This window comes from Staurois parvus, unplaced genomic scaffold, assembly GCF_062004578.1.
Source record: "Staurois parvus isolate SC_StPar_1 unplaced genomic scaffold, SC_StPar_1.0 ptg000014l, whole genome shotgun sequence".
Lineage (NCBI taxonomy): Eukaryota > Metazoa > Chordata > Amphibia > Anura > Ranidae > Staurois > Staurois parvus.
The window spans coordinates 2,498,682-2,523,049 of record NW_028317810.1 but is presented as its reverse complement, the minus strand read 5'-3'; the positions used below and the strand labels follow the sequence as shown (position 1 = coordinate 2,523,049).

Below are 24,368 nucleotides of genomic sequence, written 5' to 3'. Positions count from 1 at the left end.
AGATTGAATGTCACTTGGGGGTTGAATAAAACTGATAATGCTGTGAGCACAGAAAAGACATTTGTGGTTATTTCATTATAACTGTTATGTTATATTTGTCTGACCTACAAGTGCCTCTTTAATGTAAATGTAAGCAAGATGACTGAATGATCAAAAGCAATGTCAAACTGGCCAAAACACTCAATTTCAGTGGGGGTTGAATAATTTTGGCCACAACTGTACATTTTAAAGAACAGAGAGGGATCCATTGAGCTTAACCGCGGCTGACTGTGCGCTATAAAGCCCTTTTATTCACCTAAACATTTTAGGCTCTAATTCCTCAGACCTCTAGCGTATCAATCACGAAACCCCAGTTAACCCTTTCAAAAGTCTTTTTGGGGTCAATTGACAGGAATAATGTCGGCAGTTTCTCTCTTTTTACCCTTTGTAGGAGGAAGCAATGATCTCAGGCCATTGTCCCTACTTTCTCTTCCAGGAATGAATCCTACCTGATGCAGGTGTATCCACTCCAACATCAACTCCTTCAGTTTGGTTGCCAACACCTTAGCATACAATTTGGAGTCTATGTTTAGTAAGGATATGTGCCTGTAACTTGCTTACTGTGTGCCATATTTTCCTTCTTTAAGTATAATCGTTATATGTGCCTGCAATGACTCCTCCCTCATTTCCAGCTCCTCCCCTGATGCATTCATATACCCACACATTTTAGGGACTAGGCGATCGCTAAATTTTTTATAAATAACCCACAGTATATCCGTCTGGGCCAGGGCGCTTTCCTTTAGCTGAATTTTGTAGGGCCATCAAAATCAATATTCCTCTGATATATGCTTTATGTGCCTCCCAGATTGTGGCCACCGACACCTCCTCAGTCTCACTGAACTCAAAAAAGTGCTCAATTTCTTGCCTTAACCTTTTCTCCAATTCAGGGTCCTGTATAAGCATCTGAGCTGTGATTTGACATAGCCAATCAGCAGTTCCCAGCCATCATTGTAGGGGAAAAAAAAAAAAAAAAAGAAAAAAACGAAATTATGGGTCCACGGCCAGGAAACTCCCAAGACCTTAATCCCATTGAGAACTTGTGGTCAATCCTCAAGAGGTAGGTGAACAAAAAAAAAAAAAACAAACACCCCACAAATTCTGACAGGATGTCAGTCAGGATGTGGCCCACAACTTGATTGACAGCATGCTGGAGATCACATTTACAGTCCGCTCTGCGAGCCGCAGCAAAGTAACTCCCGTGCACATGTGTGGAAGTGACGTCACCACAGCCCGGCCACTCAAGCAGCCAAAAGATAAAAAAAAAAAAAACCCAGAAAGACCACAGGTGAAAATGGAAGCACTAGGGAAGCTGTGACAGCACTGTGCTGGAGGACTCCGTTTACAGGCAAGTCTGTCAGTGTTCTAGTAAGCAGTGCATACTAGTACATTAAAACTTAAATTCGCAGAGAAACCAGCTTTTTAATTTTTCAGCCATGACTTTACTACCGTTTTTAAAAAAAAAAAAAAAAAAAAAAAAAAAAAAAGAAGAAGAAGAAGAAGAGGTCAGAGCACTGCAGGTCACTTATGTCACATGAAATTGTTCAAACAGGTCTTCAGAACCTGGCTTTGTGCAGGAATTTGAGGGGCACAGGGGGATTGGACCCTTGCAAAAGAAAAAAAAAAAAAAAAAAAAAAACCCCCACACACACACACCACACCAATAGCCCTGCCATTCCATGGTATAACTCTCGTGGACTCACCCAAGCCTATGACTAGACCAGCAATGGGCAAACTACGGCCCGCGGGCCATATAAGGCCCGGCGGACCTTTTAATCCGGCCCGCGGAGAACGTGAGGGGAGCTAGGCTCCTCTCACAGTCCGCCTTGAAGACCGGTGTAGCATGAAAATCTGTCTCCTATGAGGATCTGTCCCCCTCGACGTATCTGCGCATGTGCCGGAGATCGCCGATCAGCTGCTAATGCCTGAAACTGGCACATGCGCAGATACGTCGAGGGGGACAGATCCTCATAGGAGACAGATTTTCATGCTACACCGGAACGGCGCGGGAACACGGCGAGAGGAACGCGCGGAGCAAAGGTAAGTGAATTGACACAGGGGGGACTTAATATGGGAAATGAATTACTATATGGGGGATGAATTACTATAGGGGGGATGAATTACTATAGGGGGGATGAATTACTATGCTTACTATGGGGGAATATTACTATACTTACTATGGATGACACATACACATCGTTCATCTACTCTTGGTCCGGCCCCCAGGTCCAATATATGAACCCATTGCGGCCCTCAAGTCAAAAAGTTTGCCCATCCCTGGACTAGACCGTGAAAAAGAAGAGCAGCACAGTGATGAGCTCCTCTGTCAGCATGCTTCTGGTCACCCCATGAATGGATTGGCCGTTTGCAGCATTTCTTCTCACACACCAGCCCTGCAGGGACTGCAAGAGGCCAATGCCAGATCCAATTCAAGTACATAAGCAGCTTGCATTTAAAATGAGATATAGATTATTACAAAGCTGCATTATTTTGTGCCTTATATCTGCCTAGAGTTTAGCTTTAAGATATTGCAGATTTCATGGAAAGTCAAGTAGGTCCCTGGTAATAGGCCAATAGATTGCTGTGCAGTGTGGTGACAGAGTGAAAATAAGTTCCTCTCATTATAATTTGAGTATTATATAAAAGTATTGTCACCTCAATCGTCACAAAAAATTCAACATGAAACAAACAAAACAAAGCTGGCTTTTGCGCAGATTGATTTCTGTATATATTGATTACCTTTTCCTTCACATTCAGACCTAAATGACAAATAGAATTTGTGTAATATACATCCAAACCACCCTAACTAGACAACACTTTGCTAAGGATGCATTTCAACTTTTTCATCCTTCTTGCCATCTCAATGCTGCTGGTCTCCAGCTACTTCCCATCTACATACATACCATTGCTTTTGGACCAATTTCCAGAGAAACAATGTTGGACCATGCCTGACAAACATATGATTTAATGGATACTACAAGTGGCCCTGTCAGCACAACAGATGTTCCTGAACAAGGAGCTAAATATGGCGGGATTTCCAAATATTCTTTTATTGAAAGAGTCAGGATTTAAAGTGACATTAAAAGGTTCAGGTTTTTTAAAATTAAAAGTCTCATGCTTACCTGCTCTGTGTAATGGTTTTGCACAGAGCAGCCCTGATGCTCCTCTTCTCGGGTTTCTGCCATAGGAAGTTGATTCTTGCGTCTATTCAGACACACAGCCCAGCTCGCCCCTGCTCACTGGTGTGACTGACAGCAGCAGGAACCAATGGCTCCCAATGCTCTCATCCAAGGCTGTGAGAGCCGAGAGAGAAGCTGCTGAAGACATGCACAGCGCTGGACTGAGATTAAGCTCAGATGAGTATTTAGGGTGGGCTGCTCTTAAAACATTTTTTTTTTTATACCTTAATGCAGAGAAGGCATTAAAGTGTTACTAAACCCACAACAGTAAAATCAGTCTGTATATGCAGTAAAGCAAGCTTGATATACTCACTGTGGAACCTAAGGGGTTAATCCTCTGCATTGTGTAAAAAAGGCCATTTGATTCTGACTCCTCTAATTCTCCCCTTCTTCCAGTGTCCCCCTCTTATCTCCTGACAAGACATATCGTGTGGAGACACTGCACATGCTCAGTTTGGTGAGTATTGCTATAGAGGTTTATTTCTTTTTAATCTTGGGAGAGGGCACGTGATCAGCACAGGGCCAATGAGCACTGTCCAGACAGAGGCCAGGGGTTCTACATCCGCCTAGAGCAGAAAGAACGCTCCTCCTGCAAGCTGTAACCAGTGCTCTGCTGAACACTGATAGAAGTCACAAGACTGCTCCAACTGCTGATGATTAAAAGGTATTTAGCTGGTTATATTTACTAAAATAATTGCACTTCCTTTTAGCGTGTACTGTGGGAGACCAGATATAGTGAATGCAGGGTCCTGGGTTTAGTAACACTTAAGATGAATATCTTTTTTTTTATTTACATAATAAAAAAAACAAAAAAAACAGTGATGATCAAATACCAATTTTATTTGGGTATAGAGCTGCATGACCGCACAATTGTCATAAAGTAGCGCAGTGCTGAATAACGGAAAAAAAAAATGGTCTGGTGATGGAGGTAAAATGTTTCCAGAGCTCAAGTGGTTAAGCATCAACACAAGTGCAAAAATATAACAATATTTAGTATAGCTGAGCAAGTGCTTTTGCACTAGTAAATACAAATAGCAATTCATAGTCACTATCCAAGTTCTGCATTTTTCTATATCCATCCAATGTGAAGGCAACTTGAGGTTTAAGAGCCCATTCATACTTGTGCGACTTGTCATGTGAATTTTGACCCCAAAGTCGCATGACAAGTCACACCACATGTTTCCCAATGAGTACCATTCATATCTGTGGGACTTAAAGTCACTGAAACTTGAAAGCAGTTCCTGTACTACTTTGGTCTGACTTCATGTGACTTGAGGGCCATAGACTTCAGTGTAAACCCTTCAGTCACATCTGAATGATATAGATGCGACTTGGTACAGCACAATCATCCTTGGTCAAAGTCAAACGATTTTGAAGTTGAACAAAAATGTGGAGAGAACCTTGAAATGAAGAAGGCTTAACCCTTTTAGTTGTCAGAGAATCCCCCCCCCCCCCCTATTTTTTCTCAAGTTAAAACCACATTCTGTACTACTAAAGCCCACAGACGTGAACTAGTTGCTTTACAGACATTACCACACTAAAGCCAGGAGCCATCTTTTTTTAGTTTTTTTTTTTTTTTTTTTTTTTAGCAGCACAGCAATGAACTCATCTGTAATTCCACTTGAAATGTTTTGGTTTTAGGAATGTTTGTTTGATTTTCTAATCACTGGGTTCAAATCAACTTTTGTTAACCAGCTCCTGAGGATTTACCCCCCTTAGGGCTCGTTCACACTAGGCTGTTTTGCCAACGCTTGCCAAACGCCCCTATAGCGTTTGGCAAGCGTTGGTCCGGAGCGTTAAAAACGCTCGGCATATGCTCCGCAAACGCCGCATACGCGGTTTAGCGGCGGTTGCTAGGCGTTTGCCGAGCGTTAATAACGCCCCACAAACGCCTATAATGCATTTAAGTGGTGTTACCGCTACGCAAACACCCCGCAACCGCACCGCAAACGCCGGCCGGGCGTTTGCGGAGCGGCACCATAGACGAGAATAGGAGGCTTCAAAGCCTCCTGACTCGACCAGAGGCGTCCGTTTTGCCGCGACGCAACGCGACGCAAACGCTCCTGTTCGAACAGCACCATGTGCTGTAATGTGCAGAATTGGCAGAGGCGTTGGGAAGCGGTAAAAAACGCTTCCCAAACGCCTCTCTGCCGCCTGCACACAAGGCTAGTGTGAACGTAGCCTTAATGACCAGGCCTATTTTTGCTACTCGGCGCTGCACTAATTCAACTGATAATTGCGCGGTCATGCAATGCTGCACCCAAGCAAAATTTACGTCCTTTTTTTTCACACAAATAGAGCTTTCTTTTGGTGGTATTTGATCACCTGTGCGCTTTTTATTTTTGTTGCTATAACCAGAAAATTGTTTTTTTAAAAAAAACAATATTTTCTCATTTTGGTCAAACAATATTAAAAAAAACTAAAATTTCATCATAAATTTAGGCCAAAATGTATTCTGCTACATGTTTTTGATTGAAAAATTCCCAATAAGTGTATATTGATTGCTTTGTGTGAAAGTTTGTGTCTACAAAATATGGTATACAGTAGATAATGGAATTTACACAGCTTTTACTTTCTGACTGCTCATCACATTTCTTGAGGTGCAAAAATACCAGGATAGTACAAACACCCTCAAATGACCCCTTTTCGGAAAGTAGACACCCTAAGCTATCTGCTCAGAGGCATATTGTGTCCATGGAAGATTTATTTTTTTTCCACAAGTTTCTGGAAAATGACAATTTTTTTTTTTTTTTTTTTTTTTTTTACACAAAGTTGTCAATTAAATGATTTATTTCTCGCACAAGCCATGGGTATATGTGGAATTACACCCCAAAATACATTCTGCTACTTCTACAGAGTATGGGGATACCACGTGTGTGAGACTTTTTGGGAGCCTAGCCACATACAGGAGCCTGAAATCCAATGACCACTTTGAAAGTCTGAAGGTGCGTAACTTCCTCATTATACTTCCTCACTACCTATCACAGTTTCAAAGGCCCAAACATGCCAGGATTGCATCAACCCCCCCCCCCCCCCCCCCCCCAAATGACCCCTTTCTGGAAAGTAGACACCCCAAGGAATTTAAAAAGAGGCATAGTGAGTATTTTGCAGATCTCATTTTTTCTCATGAGGTTTTGAAATATAAAAAAAAATAGAAAAAATATGTTTTTGTTTTCCAAAAACTTGTGGCAACAAATGAGATCTGCAAAATACTTACCGTGCTTTATCAAATTCCTTGGGGTGTCTACTTTCCAAAAAGGGGTCATTTGGGGGGGGGGGGGGGGGGCTAGGTGCTATCCTGGCATTTCAGGGCCTCCAAAACTGTGATAGTTTAGTCAGGAAGTGTAATGAGGAAATAAAGCCCTTTAAAAGCCTGAAGTTGCTTATTGGATTTTGGGGTCCTGTGCTTGGCTAGACTGCCAAAATGTCTCTCACATGTGGTACCCCCATACTCGGGAGAAGTACCAGAATGTATTTTGGGGAGTAATTCCACATATACCCATGTCATGTGTGAGCAGTAAATCATTTAAGTGACAATTTTGTATAAAAAAAAAAAATTATATTTTTTTGTCATTTTCCAGAAACTTGTGGTAAAAAAAAAAAAATTCTTCTATTGATTCAACATGTCTCTCAGCAAATAGTTTGGGGAGTCTACTTTACAAAAAGCGGTCGTTTTGGGGGGTGGGGGTGTTTTATGCCCAGCATTAGGAGTTTATGCCACACATCACTCACTCTAACCACCTGAAGATCAAGCCTTTGACACTTTTTGTTCACATGAAACAAATCAGTATTTTTTGCTAGGAAATTAATTTAAACCCCCAAACATATATTTTTTTAAAGCAGGCACCCTAGTGAATAAAATGGTGGGTACTACAATTTTTTATGGCACATAGTACTCGTGCAGCGATTTTTCAAAAGCAAATTTAATTCAAAAAAAAAAAAAAAAAAAAAAAACACTTTTTTTTACTTTTAATGCACAAACACACAATATATTGGTCAATTATTTCATGAAATATAAAAGATAATGGTATGCCGAGTAAATAGATACCAAACATGACATGCTTTAAAACTGCGCATGCCCCGTGCAATGGCGACAATCTGCAAACATTTTTAATATCCATAGGCAACGCTTTAAAAGCCACCATTTTAGATTTACAGAGGAGGTCTAGTGTTAGAATTACTGCCCTTGATCTGACGTTCACAGCAATACCTCACATGCATGGTGCAACCGCTGTTTACATACCGCCACAGGGTCAAGGCTTGTGCACACAGGTGTGCGCGCATGGAAGGGGCGATTTTTTTTTTTTTTTTTTTAGTTATTTTGATTCTTTACTATTTTTACATTTGTGCCTTTCATTTTTTTTTTTTGCTTTGATCACTTCTAAAGCTATAACAGGGAATGCAAATATCCCTTATAACTTCAATGGGCATTGTCATATATTCTTTTTTGAGAAATCTGGGGTCTATCAGACTCTAGTTATCTCCTCTGCCCTTACATTATCTAATCAAACCAAAATCGGTGTGATCAGATGCTTTCCCAATTTACAAATGGCACTGTTTATATCCTGCGAAACTGAAGTGATGAAATGCTTGTAGCTTCCGAATTCTTAGGCTATAGAGATGATTGGCACCATTCTGGTCTCCAATCAGCTCTATGGTCAGCTGGCAGAAACACTGGCTGCATTCTCAGGTTCCCCGATGGCACAAGAGTGCCCGAGAAGGCCGTGGAAGGCAGCGGGGGAGGGGTGGCATCACCTCCCACTGCTTGTAAAAGCAATCTTGCAGCTAATTAGCCACTAGGATTGCACTTACATGAAAGCCGATCACCGGCTGAAAAAAACGATACTAGGATGATGCCTGCAGCTGTAGGCATCATCCTGGTATAACCAAAGTCCAGTGATGTACCAGTACGTCGCTGGTCCTTGTTGGGTATATATACTATGTTCTTTTTTTTTTGTATGCAGCCTGTGGACTGAATGACAAAAATGAGAAGAAATCTCTGCCAGAAAAAGTATGTGGTATGCCCACCATTAGAATATACCGCCCCGTGTCCACACATTAGGTCACAATTTGCCACAAGCGCCAGTTCCAAGATTGAACAAATGTCTAAATAGTGGCACGCTTGAATAAAAATTGTCCACGTATAAGTGGTACCCCATATGGAAAAAGGATGACACCAAGTCCCAAACTATCTTGTCACTGCTCCCCATGTAGTCTGGGCATCCAGGGGGCTCCACGTGACTATCTTTTCCCACGTAAATCCAAAACTTCTAAGTATAGCCTGTTGCCCTCTCACAGGTCTTCTACATCTTGACCCCATATCTGGCACGCTTGCAGGGGAGAAATTGTTTGAATGCAAGGCGGCCAGAAAAATTAATAAGGGACTCCTCAACGCAGATGTTTTGCTGGGGAGTATAGACATCTGCAAATTTTTGGTTAAGGCGATTTGCGAGGGGCTGAATTTTGTGGAGCCGGTCAAATTCAGGGTTACCCCGAGGATGACAGAGTGTATTGTCGCTGAAATGCATAAAACACATACTCTCATATCTATGCCTGGCCATGGCAGCAGAGAACACGGCATATGATGAATCGGGTCTGCGGACCAATACAACCGCAATACATTTCTTTTAGTTATGCCCATGTTGAGGGTTAGGCCCCCAAAAAATGTAAATTTGAAAACCGTAATGAGTTTCCATGCGAATGGTCTGGCGGCGATAAATTGTTGTGCATATAAATTGCTTTGATCCACAATCAATGCAGAAAGATCTTCCGTGAAAAACCGCTCCAAAAATGAAGGAGGTATGTGAAAGACCAGGATGTACTAGACCGCTGGTACTCGCCAGTTCACCAAAAGGTAGCGCGGCACTAGTACTGGCACTCTGCTGCATATGAGTCATCAAAATTTACCGTCAAGTGCTAACAGAGATCAGGACTGATTCTGCGAACACTGCAGTTTTGTGTGCAATGTATCAAGTGACAGTGACCTACTGACACTGCACTTGCTGGGGGAGAAGGGGGGGTAAGCGTAGGGGCTAAACACAGGTGCTGGCAGGTGCCGGGGCTGATCCCGCTAATGCTGCGTTTTTGGGGACGCTATACTAATGTGAACACTGGTATAGTGCTGATCTGATCAAAGATATTGACCCGTTCAAACACTATACTAGCAATGGAGGTTTATTGTACATGAGCGTGCTCCTGGCAATCAAGGGGTTAAATGTGATGACTGGTATACTGAAGGGCAATCTGACGCTATCTGGGAGGGGCGTGAAAACCATGGGAGCGCAAATCATGTGTATATATGATATATATGTGATTTTGCGCACCCATGCCGCCCTGTAGCAGTATTTCTGCTATAGGGTGATCAGGAAGCGGTTACAGAAGAGGTTTGTGTTACGGTGCTGCGTTACTTTAACTGACAATTGCGCATACATGCAACACTGCACCCAAATTAAATTTACATCCTTTTTTTCCCCACAAATTGAGCTTTCTTTCTGTGGTATTTGATCGCCTGTGCGTTTATGTTTTGCGCTATAAAAAAAAAAAAAAGGCTGACAATTTTGAGAAAAAAATATTTTGGACTTTTTGCTATAAATCATGTCCAGTAAAAAAAAAAAATTTAAAAATAAAATTTCGTCATAAATTTCGTCCAAAATGTATTCTGCGACATGTCTTTGCTAAAAAAAAAAAAAAAAAATACGTGTAAATTAATTGGTTTACGTGAAAGTTATAGCGTTTACAAAATGGCGGGAAAGATACTGGAATGTTTAAGTTTTATTTATACTAATAATGGCGGCGATCAGCGGCTTATGGCAGGACTGCGGCGGACATTCTGACACTAGGGGGGAACTGACTTGGGGTCACTGACATCCCCAGTGACACCAATACAGTGATCAGTGCAAAAAAAAAAAAAAAATACTGACACTGTACTAATGGCACTGGGGAGGAAGGGGTTAACATTTTTATTCAATGACAGGGTTAACTGTGTGAGGGGAGTGTTTTACTAGGGGGCGAGGGTGTGTACTGCAGGGAGACATGCTGATCCTGACAGATAAACTTGATCAGCTTGTCAGGAGTTGACAGGTAACTGACAAAGAGCAGAGCTGTGTGTAAACAATGCAGCCCTGCTCTGTCAGTGTTTGCCGCTAATCGCGGGAAACGGCTGGTAATGACTGACCGTGACCCGGCGACTGACATCCGCGGCCGCGATTGGTGAGACAGGTAGGGCGGTGGTGCGCCTCGCACGCGCGCACCCCCCACCTGTTTTGCAATAGCACGTTTTAAAAAAAACGTGCTTTTGCGCAGCCATGCCACCTTGCAAACATTTTAATGCAGTGGCTGGTCTTAAAGTGGTTAAAAATCGACCAGTGTTGAAAAACTCAAAGATGGAAATATCCACTCAAACAAATTCCTAATGTATTTGGTATTTCCTTTATTAACCTCCACTCATTCCAAAATGGAATGTTAATTTTCATTTGAAAATCTACAAGTGTATGGCCAGCTTTAGTTTGCCCCTTATTGGCACTGCAGTCTAGTTGATTGGCTCGTTGTGCTGCTTCCCCCAATCTAAACTCCACTGTACAGAAACTACAAGATGCTTATACAAAATCCCTTATGAAGAATACCTGTTTGTCTGCCAGAAAGGCACTCTAAGTTTCAAAGTCCTTTTGTAAGCTGACAAGACACCACTTTTATATGGGCTGAATGGTGTCAACCCTTCCTAAACTGCTCAAAACCTTCCATCCTCATCTCTGCAAAATGTATTTATTTCAGGTACTTGTATAGCGCCGTCAATTTACGCAGCGCTTTTACATATATACTGTACATTCACATCAGTCCCTGATCCTCAAGGGGTGTACAATCTAAGGTCCCTAACTTACAATCATACATACTAGGGCGAATTTGGACAGGAATCAATTAACCTACCAGCAGGTCTTTGGAGTGTGGGAGGAAACCGAAGTATCCGGAGGAAACCCACGCAGGCGCAGGGAGAATATGCAAACTCCAGGCAGGTGGTGCCATGGTTGGGATTCGAACTAACGGCCCTAGTACTGCCAGGTGGAAGTGATAACCATTTAGCCACTGTGCTGTCCAAAATAAAGACAAACAATGATACTGAAGCCCAAGATAAAAACTAAGGCGGCCAATTAGAATCCTTTGAAGCGTATACCGAATAGCTCTGAATTTCTGCACTTAGAGCTGGTTCTCACCAGAACTTGGTCCTGGAAAGGTACGTTCCATGTGTTTCCAGCACAGTGTTCAAAATGCACTGCCTTTTCCAACCTGTTGCTGGTGCCAATACATTGTTAACAGCAACTCAAACTCAGAATGTGATTTGTTGATGCAAATTTTTCAAATGTAGTGCACTACTTTTTGTGTATTCCAGGGAGATTTGAAATATGTTGGCTGAAAAATTGCACTGCAGGAAAAAGCACAGGAACTTGGAACATGTACCTAAGTGATTCTGGTGAGAACTAATCTCACTTCACTTTTACCAGTGCTGACATCTTCACCCAGTCTCCTAAAGGCTGGATATTTTTTACCCTAAGGCATTCCCCTGTATGAATATAAAAAATGTCCCTGTATTTGTATTGCCCCATTACGCCCCTGCATACTTACCTGAGCCCAATCTCCATCAAGCACTGTGCCCATTTGCAGTGGCTCTCTCCTTTCTCCCTGCTCTCAGAAGCAGAAGTGGGAGCATTGGCTCCTACTGCTGTCAATCAAATCCTGTGAGCAGAGAGCAGGAGGTGGTGCAGAGTTGAGCTGTGTGTCAATAGAGGTGAACCTCCCTTACTATGGTGCGTACTGAGAAGAGGAGCCGCAAGCATGTCTATGAAGCCTTTAATACATTGGCTATACAATTAAAACATTGCAGACCTGCACAGAGGAATACTTGCATAATGTCAGGAAGGTTCCTAAAAAACTGTTTTTAATTACAGTTGTGGAAGTCCCATAATATGGGCCAGACGGTCTTACGTTTTGTGGCATCAATACTAAAAAGTCATTTCTGGAGGGGATCCAATGTAATAAAGGAAATCTTGCAACATGAAACACTATGGCTATGCTTGCCCCTAAAGCTGGCCATACATAAATCATTTTTTTCATTCAACCAGTGGGAAGGGACAATCCTCCCTGCTGTGCTATTGTGTTGTGACAGTTGGGAAGCTTCCCAGCAATCTTCAGTTTAGTCACTTTTTTTTTTTTTAAGAAAAAAAAAAAAAAACAGGTGAGTTTACATCCGTTTTTTGATCCGTGTACATCCATTTACCATCCATTTTTGATAGAAGAAAAATAGGGTTTTCTTCCGTTCAAAAAAAAAAAAAAGAAAAAGGTTCATCTGTTTACATCCGCAAGTCCATAGAAATACATTGGGGGACGTTTTTCATCCCTAAACAGACAGATGAAAAACTAAGGCCCATGTGAAAGGCCTTAGCTTGTTGTGCTTGTTTGGATTACAGTTGGGGCACATTCACAGTTTTTGTTGTGGCACAGGAGGTGGCAGGATTGCTTCACAAACACATGGAAGCCACAGTGTAACTGCTCTCTGCAAAGCAATCCGCCACAGATCACAATTCAGATTACGTACAAAATGCTCCATTTGTCTCCTTCCATACTTCTACTGGGTGCACCTGGTGATTATGGACTGCTCCCTGGTCCACAATCTCCTCTGAATGCCACCGCAGCATAGACCCACCCTAATACAACCCTATTAATTACTTTACTGGACCAGAGCAGGGCTTTTTTGTGAATATTGTCTTGCAACAATATTTTTTAAATTTTTTTGTGCAATCCTTAACCACTTCAATACCGGGCACTTTTACCCCCTTCCTGCCCAGGCCAATCTTCAGCTTTCAGCAATGTCGCACTTTGAATGACAATTTCGCGGTCATGCAACTCTGTACCCATATGAAATGTTTATCATTTTTTTCACACAAATAGAGCTCTTTTACTGGTATTTAATCACCACTGAGTTTTATTTTTATTTTTTGCTAAATAAAACAAAAACAAAACCTGAAACTTGGAAAAAAACACGCATTTCTTGGTTTCGGTTATAAAATTTTGCAAATAAATTACATTTCTTCTTAAATTTAGGTAAAAATGTATTCTACTACAATTCCTTTGTGAAAATACCCCAAATTAGTTAGGTAATATTTAGTCTGTTGGAAAGTTAGAGACTCCACAAACCAAGGTATATATATCTGACAACCGATCAATCCTGATGTACTGACGGCCCATCTCATGTCTTGAGGCCCGAAAATGCCAGGATAGTACAAAATACCCCCAAAATCACCCATTTTTGGAAAATAGTTCAAGGTATTTAGTAAGAGGCATGGTGAGTTTTTTGGAGGTTGTAATTTTTTGTTAACATTTTTTGGAAAATGTAGAAATTTATAACTGGTGTGTAGCGGTGATCAGAGACACTGACTGGTGACAGTACGTAAAAAAAAGAAAACAATTATAATTTGTATATTTTTTTTCAAATTTTTCATTAATTTTTTCTTTTTTTTTCCCCAACACACTGTGACCAAAGCAAACAATGTTACCATCATAACATTGAACTACTCTGGGCAAGTGATCAGGATTTGTTTTTTTTAACACATTAAGATTGCTAATACCAATGTATTTAATTGATTTTTGCAATCATTGTTACTGAATGAAACTGATTCATTCAGTCTTTTGCTGTGATTATCTGTGATTGGGCAAAGCTCATCACATGATACAGATAAGCTGTGATTGGCCCTGTCTGTATCATGTGACTGCTTTGACCAGTCACAGCTAACATAATTGTATACAATGGATGCCATGACAGTAAGCCATCCATTGTATACAATTGACATGTGGTCTGCTGCGATTGGTTACAGCAGTCACATGACACTGGCAACAGGCCGATGTAGTGATATGTCATCAGCTGTGTCACGTGGACACAGCCGATGATAGATCGTGCCGCTGTATGGCCCCGAGAGGCTCGTTAGGACAGAACACTGTGCGGTTTTAATTTTTTTTAAACATGTCCAGTAAAAACATTTTAAAAGTAAAATTTTGTCATAAGTTTAGGCCAAAATGTATGTCTTTGCTGAGAAAAAGAAAAAAAAAAAAAACACGTGTAAATTAATTGGTTTACATGAAAATTATAGCGTTTACAAATGGCGGTATATACACTGGGATTTTTATTTTTATTAGTAATGGCGGAGATCAGCGACTTATAGCGGGATTGCGTGGTCATGCAGCGCTGCACCAAAATCAAATTTACATCTTTTTTTTTTCCCCTACGAATTGAGCTTTCCTTCTGTGGTATTTGATCACCTGTGTGGTTTTTATATTTTTAGCTCTATTAAAAAAAAAAATTCAGATCAGTGTGCCCGAGCCGACTTCATCCTCAGATCGAAGTTCCGTAGTTTCTTTTGAGCAATGTTGATAAACATTGCCAGACTGCTCCAGCTGTCAGAATTCTCTTTGGGCAATGCCTCTTTGATTAATCAGAGCTGACTTGCGCAGTACTGTGACGGGATGTCCTGGAAGCCGGGCAGCAAGACCGGGCATATCACACATGCCCTGTGTACAAGCACATTTTTTTGGCCGTGTCCAACACTTCCAGAGTCTGCATCTTGTTACACTCACTGCATCTATGGTGTAGGGCAAGAGGGACCAGATACATTTATGAGCTTCTGCCGCTGGACGGTATCAAAATGTTTGAATACTTAAGAGACCATCGCCATATCCCTGCTATAGAAATCTTTTGTTATACCCAAATATAGCACCACATGTACTCTGTGCAAACTTCAAGCAAAATCCCCTAAGCACCTAACCCCTTTTGAAAACAGATGCCGCAAGGACCGATCGTTAAAGGGTTTGGTGTTGGATCTCTATGGCTCATTCACAGAGGCCCTGGGGTCAGTCCTCCTGGAATTAAATTTGGCTGAACTCTAAATGCTCTATGAACATTTTTGTTTAAGAGAATGCCTAAAAGCTACTTTCCCGCTGCTATATGACCCTGGTGAGAGTGGCCAAGTTTGTTTCATTGGCATTCCCCTCCTGTTTCCAAGGCTGCAGGGAGTCTGGCACCCTCCTCTGCACCTTGTGGTTCTACCTGAAAGCTCTTAACTGCTGCTCCAAGCTTTTGGACCAAAGTCTACTCCCTGATTAGATCTGTTCTGCTTATCACATTAGCACGCAAACCCTGGGAAGCCTTGCTGCACAAGTCCACCCATCCTTGACTAAAGCCCAGAGAAAGCTGGTGGAGTTTGTCTCCTTGGCAGCATGGCAGACTATAGCTAAGGCCTTGAGTCAACCACTCCTCAACTTTGCGAAGGTTAACTCCTTGATGCCGCTCGGCCCTTTAAGGGGTTTGCGACACTGGAAGGCAGGGTTTATGTTCATAGAACCTCCGTGATTGGCTGTCATAGCGGTTACATGATCGGAAAAGTCCCGCTCGCAAGTAGTGATGGGGACCTTTCCACGAGGCCCCTGTAAATATATGCCGGAACCGCGTAGAACGCATGATCTCGACCCGTTTGTTTACACTTGGTACGCAAATATGAGGTTGCTTGGTGGCAAGGTCCAGCCGCCGAGAGGCTACATATTTGCGTACTGTCGACTACAACAGGTTAAACAGCACCTTATGGGAACTACGGTGCATGAGATGTTCACATCTATTTTCACAGACACCCATTCCAAGTTCTTAAAAGGTATGGGACCCCTGGCTCACTTATGATTATGTGGACCTAAACCACACCCTGTTATGATCTGACCGTCTAAAAATCGTCTTAGGGTGGCACAATAAATTCCACCGCACAGGATGTTCTCCACCCTTCTCCCCCCCCCCCTTTCCTTGGGCTGCTCAATCTACTAGGCAGCCCTTCTTTACCATCCTTTTCCTTGGCCTTAGATGCCCTTACTGGATTTGGGCTCCTTGGTCCCCTCCTCCTCCACTTTCCTTAAAACGGAGCTCCACCCAAAAGGGGAAGTTCCACTTTAAGGACTGCTCCCCATTAAGGATTGGCACCTTTGAGGGTGGGGTACCCAAATTTGACAGTTACCAGCTCCCACTTCTGGTCCGATCGCCTAGGTGTCCTGCCTCCCTCCCTGTAGTCTTTTGGGACACGTGACAAGTCACAGAAGACCACAGGACCATTCATGAAACGCAGCACTACTCACGCATGCGCAGTGGGTACCCAGGTGTGAAGCCACAAGCTATCACAGCCGGGTGCCCACACTGAAGATGCCGGCCTACTGGAATACAGGATGGCCGGTGAAACAGGCTGCCAGGGACACACCACAGGACCGAGGGTCAGGCAAGTGGCTGTTTTTTAAAAGTCAGCAGCTACAGTTTTTGTAGCTGCTGACTTTTATTTTTTGACAGCGTTTGAGGTCTATTTTTTCAATGGCAACACATTTCCCCATCAATGTGCCTATGTTACTGGACTTGTATAATTTCTAAGCCCATTTTCAATCTGTGAAGAGTTCTTGTATACCTTTCTTAAATTTACATGGGCCAGTTGGAAAATACCCATTTTGATTGCTGTACATTAGTTTTCCTATGCCTTCCAATGTGATTGTGTGTTCAGTCTTCTGTACCTTGTTACACAACTATTAAAAAATCCAATAAAACCTTTTTTTTTGTTTTTGAATTACAAAGAAGGATGACTGTCTACTATACAATATATCTAAAGCCAAAATCTAGAGTTGCTAACCCTAACCCTACCTTACTTTATCCAAAAGTGTTTAGTTTAAAAAAAATAAATAAACCCACACGCATTTCCAACTTCCGTATATCTCAAACTACTTTAATCTTTTGAACCACAGACACATAACTATGCAGATCAAGACACTTGACTTACAGCATATTTATTCTAGGTCATTAACCATGCTGAGGCCAGAGACAGCCAGGTAACTAGTCTCCTCAAAAAGAGGTCAATAATATCTTTCCACATTTTTTTTTTATAAATGGTTATAAGCCTTCTGATCACTGCCTACTTCCTTACAGTCAGTTCTAGAGCATTCAAGAGCACTCACAGAGAATGCTCACCAGCTCCCTCTTAGTTCATTTAGTGCTACAAGCCAGATTTCTGTGAATGAATGATGTGGCTGTGTAGGAGGAACCCAACATGACAGTGCGGTTTTAAAATTGCAACAGTGGGTGCAGGGAGAAGATCTCCCCTAAATACAGGTGGAACATGTTACAAAAGGTGAACTTAGCCTTCAATGGAACAAAAAAATTCCAACTCTGGCCACAGACATATTACAATACTGAAAGATATTTAACTGAATCTGGGTTTTTTTGCCAGTACTGGGCACAGCAACAGGTTAATTTTATTGATGGTCCCACCTGAAGTGCACACTATCCTTTCACTTTTCTCCTGCAGGTGAATTTGGCCAACAAAAAGGGAAAGTGGGAGACCTGCATGTGCTGCAAGTTGCAACTTAGAGCTTACACAGGGTTGAGTACTCTCCCTCTCACCATGATATAGTGCTAGTTGTCTGAACAGCCAGTCACCAGCTCTGGGACAAAAGGTCACATGGCTCACAGAACAGAGAGACAACAAAGGGGGTCACATGCTCACCCTTACAAAGATATGCTGGGTATTTTCGTTCACCCCCAGCATTTGAACAGATCCAAATGTTAGCAAACGAAAATCAGTATGGACTTCTGGTGGAACTAACATTAACCCCTTGACGCTGATCACACGCAAGAAGCCACATATTTGCGTGCAATTAGAAAATACATATGTGCTGAGAGCACGCGCCCTGCGCGCTCCCAGCACTTATGTCCGCGACTCCCGGAAAGGTCCCGATCTCCCCTTTTGATCGGGACCTTTTCCAATCGTGACGGCGAATCACGGTGGTCACATGACCCTAAAACCCCACACGCCTCCTGGCTTCTGAAACTCCTAAAGGGCCAGGAGGCGCCGGCGCCAAGAAGTTAAAATAAAAACTATTGCTTTACCCTGAACAAGCAAACTACAGGTTTAGGCAAGATGATTTTCTACAGTTTTCATTTTGGATCAACAGAAAAGTATGTATGCAACATGCCTGTGTGAACCCAGAGGTAGCTGGAAGTCACTGTAGTAGTCTCCATTAGCTTCCGGGTCTTTTGCCAAGAAGCTGCCCTGCTGCTTAGTGAACACAAAAGGTTGCTCATTCGACATGAGTGCCATGAAGGGAATATTCTGCATTTCCTCAATGATCGCAAAGATTTCTGATTGGACAAGTTGGAGAGGTGGGGTGGCAAAATCATGATACCCACCTTGTCCAATCAGAGAATGCCTTGCATTCACTGTTGAAATGCAAAGTGTTCCCTAAATAGTGATTATGCCAAGTAATCGACCTTCAGTGTTGAATAAGCAGCAGGCAAGCTATTCGAGACAGAACCTGGAAGCTAGTGGTGATCGCTGTAAAAGTCTTGGCTTCTACAGTGATTTGCAGCTTTCAGGGGGATCCCTCAGGTATGGTATATGCATACATACAGTTGTGCTCAAACGTTTGCATACCCTGGCAGAAATTGTGAATTTTGGCATTGAAATTGAAAATATGACTGATCATGCCAAAAAATGCTTTTATTGAAGGATGATGATCATATGAAGCCATTTATTATCAAATAGTTGTTTGGCTCTTTTTTAAATCATAACAACAGAAATCACCAAAATGGCCCGGATCAAAAGTTTACATACCCTGGAATGTTTGGCCTTGGTACAGACACACAAGGTGACACACGGGTTAAAATGCCAATTAGAGGTTAATGTCCCACATCTGTGGCTTTTTAAATTTCAATTAGTGTCAGTGTATAAATAGTCAAGGAATTTGTTAGCTCTTACTGTGGAAGAACTGACTAGGCTAGAAACTGAGCCATGGGGATCAGAAAAGAACTGTTAAAACGTACTGCGTAGCAAGGTAATGGAACTTTATAAAGATGGAAAAGGACATAAAAAGATGTCCAAAGCCTTGAATATGTCAGTCATCACTTCCACTAAGAAGTAGAAATTCCAGGGACCTCTTGACACCAAGCCAAGTACAGGTAGACCAAGAAAGATTGCAGCCACAACTGCCAGTAGAATTGGGATACAAAGAGAAACCCATCTTTCTTGGTCTGCCTGACCTTGGCATCAAGAGATCCCTGAACTTTCCACTTCCTAATAGGGGATTTAAGAGTTCTGATTGGCATATTCAAGGATTTTGACATCTTTTGTTATCCTTTTGCATCTTTATAAAGTTCCATTACCTTGTTACGCAAGACTTTTGACAGTTCTTTTCTGATCGCCATGGCTCAGTATTTAGCCTAGTCAGTGCTTCCACGTAAGAGCTAACAAACTCAATGACTATTTATACACTGACACTAATTGCAATTTAAAAAACCGCAGATGTGGGACATTAACCTCTAATTGGCATTTTAACCCGTGTGTGTCACCTTTTGTGTCTCTACCAAGGCCAAACATTCCAGGGGATGTAAACTTTTGATCATGGCGATTTCTGTTATCATTATGATTTAAAAAGGAGCCAAACAACTATTCGATAATAAATGGCTTCATATGATCGTCATCCTTCAATAAAAGAGAATTTTTTGGCATGATCGGTCATATTTTCAATATCAATGCCAAAATGTCACACTTTCTGCCACGGTATGCAAACTTTTGAGCACAACTGTACATTAGTCTAAGCTGGACCAATGAATCTATGTAAAAACTTGCCACATCTAAACTTCAGGTGTTCTGGATTACTAGAGTTAGGTCTAACAAAGACCACCTTGTGGACTCATCTCTTTATTCATTTACATTTTTCTATTTTTACAGAGCGCTAGAAACATTGCTATACCTGGACCCGCTGGTTTCTGCTCCAGCAGCTGAAGAACCTAATGCAGTCTCTGTGCCCACCATTCCCTTCCTTCTGCCCAATCACAGATTGCTTTGTGTTATATGAACTTACTGACAAAATAAAAAGGCTGCTGTGAACGGGCAGCAGGGAGGAAGGGTGACCAGAGATGCTGTGTGCAAGAATGTAGTGACACTCCTGTCAGAGCGCCGAGAGTGTGGCTGTACTAAAAGAGAACCATAAAAATTTCACTAGCATTCACTTTGTTGGACCTAAGGCTAAGTTCACTTTTGAAGGGAAAAAATTAAATGCACAGAATTTTGCAGAAAAAAAAAACAAAGTGCATTTATTATTTTTCCTGCTGTTGTCTGCAAAGCATTAGGCCGCTGATCAGCACACTTGAGGTCCAATGAGAACTGCAAGCCATCTCCTGCAGTGGCAGATGGGACATGCAGGATATTCATTCACAGATCTCCATGAATGAATGTGAGAGCCCTGCACAGCTGTACTCATTTTAAGTGCGACAACAGGTGCCGAGGAGAGGAACCCAGCGGGGCAGGTAATGGAACATGTTTCAGCTGGATGTTAACGCCTTCCATTACATTACATTGAGTTTATATAGCGCCAAAGGGTTTGCTCAGCGCTGTACAATAGAGGGGGGGACAATACATGAAACATTACAGCAACTACAAACAGCACACGAGGGGTTATAGGGCCCTACTCTTTTGAGCTTACAATCTAGGAGGGAGGGGGTAGTGGTACAGGAGGAAGTGGCTGTGGGGGATGGAGTGGTAGGAGGAATGAAGGAGAGCAGCAGTTAGGTGAGGGTGGGGTAGGCTTCCCTGAAGAGGTGGGTTTTCAGGGAGCGCCTGAAGGTGAGGAGGGAAGGTGACAGCCTGATGGATTGGGGTAGTGAGTTCCAGAGGATGGGGGAGGACCTGGAGAAGTCTTGCAGACGTGCGTGTGAGGAGGAGACCAGGGAGCAAGATAGAAGGAGGTCCTGTGAAGAGCGAAGGGTACGGGTAGGGTGGTACTTGGGAATCAGGTCGGTGAGGTAGTTAGGGGCAGTGTTGTGAATGGCGTGTTGATGAACGTATCCTTTAAGTATGGCAACACATTTTACAGACTGGCTGAATTCCTGAGCGTTTGGCTTTAAGACTACCGCTTCTGGCCTTTCTATGAAAATACTGGCTTTTTGGCCGTCTCAGGCTTGAATATGATGGCTCACAGACCTGTAATACACATGAAGCAATCTATAACCATGTTCCGGGTTCAGTGATTTTTGAAATTATTTTAACTGGAAGGTCATTATTGCATCCAGGCATCAATCATTTTCAGGAGTACCCCCTTCTCCATGACAGTGAGTGGGAGTTTTTCTTTCCTGCAGCCGCTGTCACATTCAAAGTTACAGGAATCTGTAAATGAATAAACTACGAGTCCCATCTGCAAGTGTGACAGACAGCTTGTAGCTCTCAATGGCCTAAGAGTGTACTGATGAGTGTCCTAACCCATTCACACTTCCTCCAGCTTAACAAAAAGTCTGTACAGAGGTTCAAGCAGAAAGCTGGATGACTTGTCTGCAGGAGCCTGAAGCTGCACCTGTGTGATCCACTGATTGTGGGTGCAATGTTTTGCAGTCTCCTGTAGGAATAAATTTAAAAAATGCACATTATTTTGTGCCAAATTGTGCGCATTTATTACTTTTTCCCCTGAAAAGTAAAAGTATCATACCTTTAAATCCCTTTCACACAAACTGTGTAACAGGGAAAAAAAAAAAAAAAAAAAAAAAAAAAAAAACACGACCACCTGACACGGTCACACGATAAACAAAAATTGGCATATAAAAACACAGGTTTCGATTTTATGGAATAAACTATTTCCTGCGACTCATACGCATCAGAAACAGGACCACATGCTGCAACCAGACTGATACCTGTCACACAATACGGACAATGGGGAGCTTACATCTAGAGAATGGAACACCACTATATAAAACACACACACGCTGCACAAATAATATATATATCAGGGGCGGACTGACAACTCATGGGCCCCCGGGCAATTGGTGATCATGGGGCCCCTGTGTCCTTGCCCAAACTCAAAAAAGCCTATTGAAAAAAAAAAGGTACCAGGGGCATCTCATGGGACCCCCTACTGACCCCAGGCAGTGCCCAAGTTTCCAAATGGTCAGTCTGCTCCTGACATACATACACACACATACATACACACTGATGACAGGTACAGAGGTTTGCTGTACACCTCCACAGTGTGGCCCATAGTAGTGATGCGACCTGCAGACACACGGAGACCTGTGTGCCATGTTTCAGTCTCTACCAGTGTGACAGGTCAGTGATGATAGAAGACCAATGACAGGATCCTTACACAGATCAGACGTTGGCGGGGACCCCCTACCTCCACTGCAGGCTGCGGCAGATCCAGGACGGCCCGGCTACAAGGTGCCACAGCCCCCGGCCGGGTGTAGGACAGTACTGGGGACACGCCGCACTATTGGATGTCAGCGGAGCCCCGTTAGACAGATGCAGAATACAGGCAATATTACCGGGGAAGGGGGGCTGGGATTGGAGGGGTTCAGGAAGCAACACCTAGAATAATGCGCAGCCGGCAAAACCGCCCTGTCTGCCATTGGTGAGCACTGCGGATTAACCCGTACAGCGCCGCCACACTCCGCTGTCACATGTGCGGCATGAAACCATCCCAGCAGCAGCTCCCCCCCCCCCTCCTCCTCCACATGACTACAACCCATGTCCTACCCCGGGCCTGGCCGTCCTTTACTGTGACATGCACACCCCACCACTACAGCCCGGCATCACACACCAATGTCACCAGGCGCACACACCCCGGGGATCGGCCGGCATTTACACCGCACTGCTCCACTGACAGCCCGGCCGGGCACCCAGCACTTGCAGCAAACAGGCTGCGATCATAGGGCGGACACTGCCTTTTCGGGACACCGTGCCCGATCTCACCCGTCCGTCACACCAAATATATGAACACGACCCCATCTACAGCATGACACGGGTCACCCGATCAGGAGGTGACCCGATCAGTGTACAGAGGGTGACCCGATAAAGTGAGTGGCCTCTAGGGCCTGGTGTGTGGGACTGTCCCTTGCAGTGCGCTCAGGCCGGATGGCCTGACAGGTCGGCGCAGGGACAGCCCGAGGCCTCGTCCTCCCCGCTGGGCCTGGGATGAAGGTGAGGCCTGCAGAGAGCCCCGCGGCCTAGTGCCCCGACCCTCCGCCTCCCACACCCGCAACGCCCTTTAGTAATAATAATAGCCTGGCAGAGCTCCTCACCCACCTGCCCATGTTCTGCCTGCCACCTCCTCCTCCTCCGGGTGCCGGCACACTACTCCCTCCGCCGGGCTTCCTGTTATTACCGCTCTGCTTCATGGACATGATGACGGTCCCATAAACCACCAGCGGAGTCGGCGGCAGCTGCTGACAAGCCCGATAGACAGAGCGGAGAGCGGTGGCGGCTTGCCCTCTTCGTCTTCCTCCGGGTTAGGATGGCAGTCTGTGTGAGCACAATACACTCGAGGCCTAGCGAATACGTGAGGCTAGGGGCTGTGGCTGGAGGCCTCGCCGGCTGCTGTGAGGTAAGAGCGGAGCCAGGGGAGAAGCCTCCACCGTTGCCACAGGCGAGCAAGACCAAAACAGTCTGAGGAGGAGAACGGGCCCGCGGAGGAATACGGGGCCAGACGCCGTTACTATATCCGCCGACACCGAGTCCGAGAGCTGAGCGCCCAGAAGAACCGCAGAAGACGACTATAAAATCCGTCCGTGACACTTCTGACCGAAACTGAGGGCCGGAGAGACCGATGGAACAAGTGTAGGTGAAAGGGGAGGTGTCAGGGTAGGGACTATTTACGGGAAGTCGGAAGGATACCTGAGCGGAGGGAGGCGGAGAGTAGACTGGCAGCACGTGAGCCGGTCTGTGCTGCTACTGCTGTGAAGTGGAAGCGGTGCGGGGAAGGGAGCGAGCAGTGTGTGCGCGCTATGTGTGTACAGGCTGCTCGGGGCACATGGACTGTCTGTACACCGACAGATACAAGGCGCTGTTTACACGCAGTGCGAGGGACTGCTGACTCTTCATCATGCTGGATATTGACGCAGAGCACCATGGGTATATAAATACATTCTGTACTGTATGCCTGGGAGCACTCCTAGTTCTAGCCTGACCAGGGGCGGACGTACCACTCATGTGGCCCCTGGGCAATAGGGGATTATGGGGCCCCTGTGTCCTTGCCCAAACTCAAAAAACCCTATGAAAAAGGTACCAGGGGCATCTCATGGGGCCCCTTACTGACCCCGGGCCCTCAGGCAGTGCC

General features: G+C 43.9%; 1 protein-coding gene across 5 annotated transcripts in view; it reads right to left on the bottom strand.

The window, feature by feature from the left end:
• The window catches only part of ATXN2 (ataxin 2), a 107,001-nt gene extending 83,117 nt beyond the window's left edge, over positions 1–23,884 (bottom strand). For 2 of the 5 annotated variants that reach the window (XM_089676790.1, XM_089676806.1), the window contains exon 1: positions 23,339–23,884. In XM_089676790.1, the coding sequence (XP_089532916.1) occupies positions 23,339–23,436 (98 nt within the window). In that variant the 5' untranslated portion in view covers positions 23,437–23,884. The remainder of the gene's footprint in view (positions 1–23,338) is intronic. The other 3 variants (XM_089676784.1, XM_089676799.1, XM_089676813.1) reach the window with 2 other exon arrangements.
• Between the last annotated feature and the right edge of the window lie 484 nt (positions 23,885–24,368).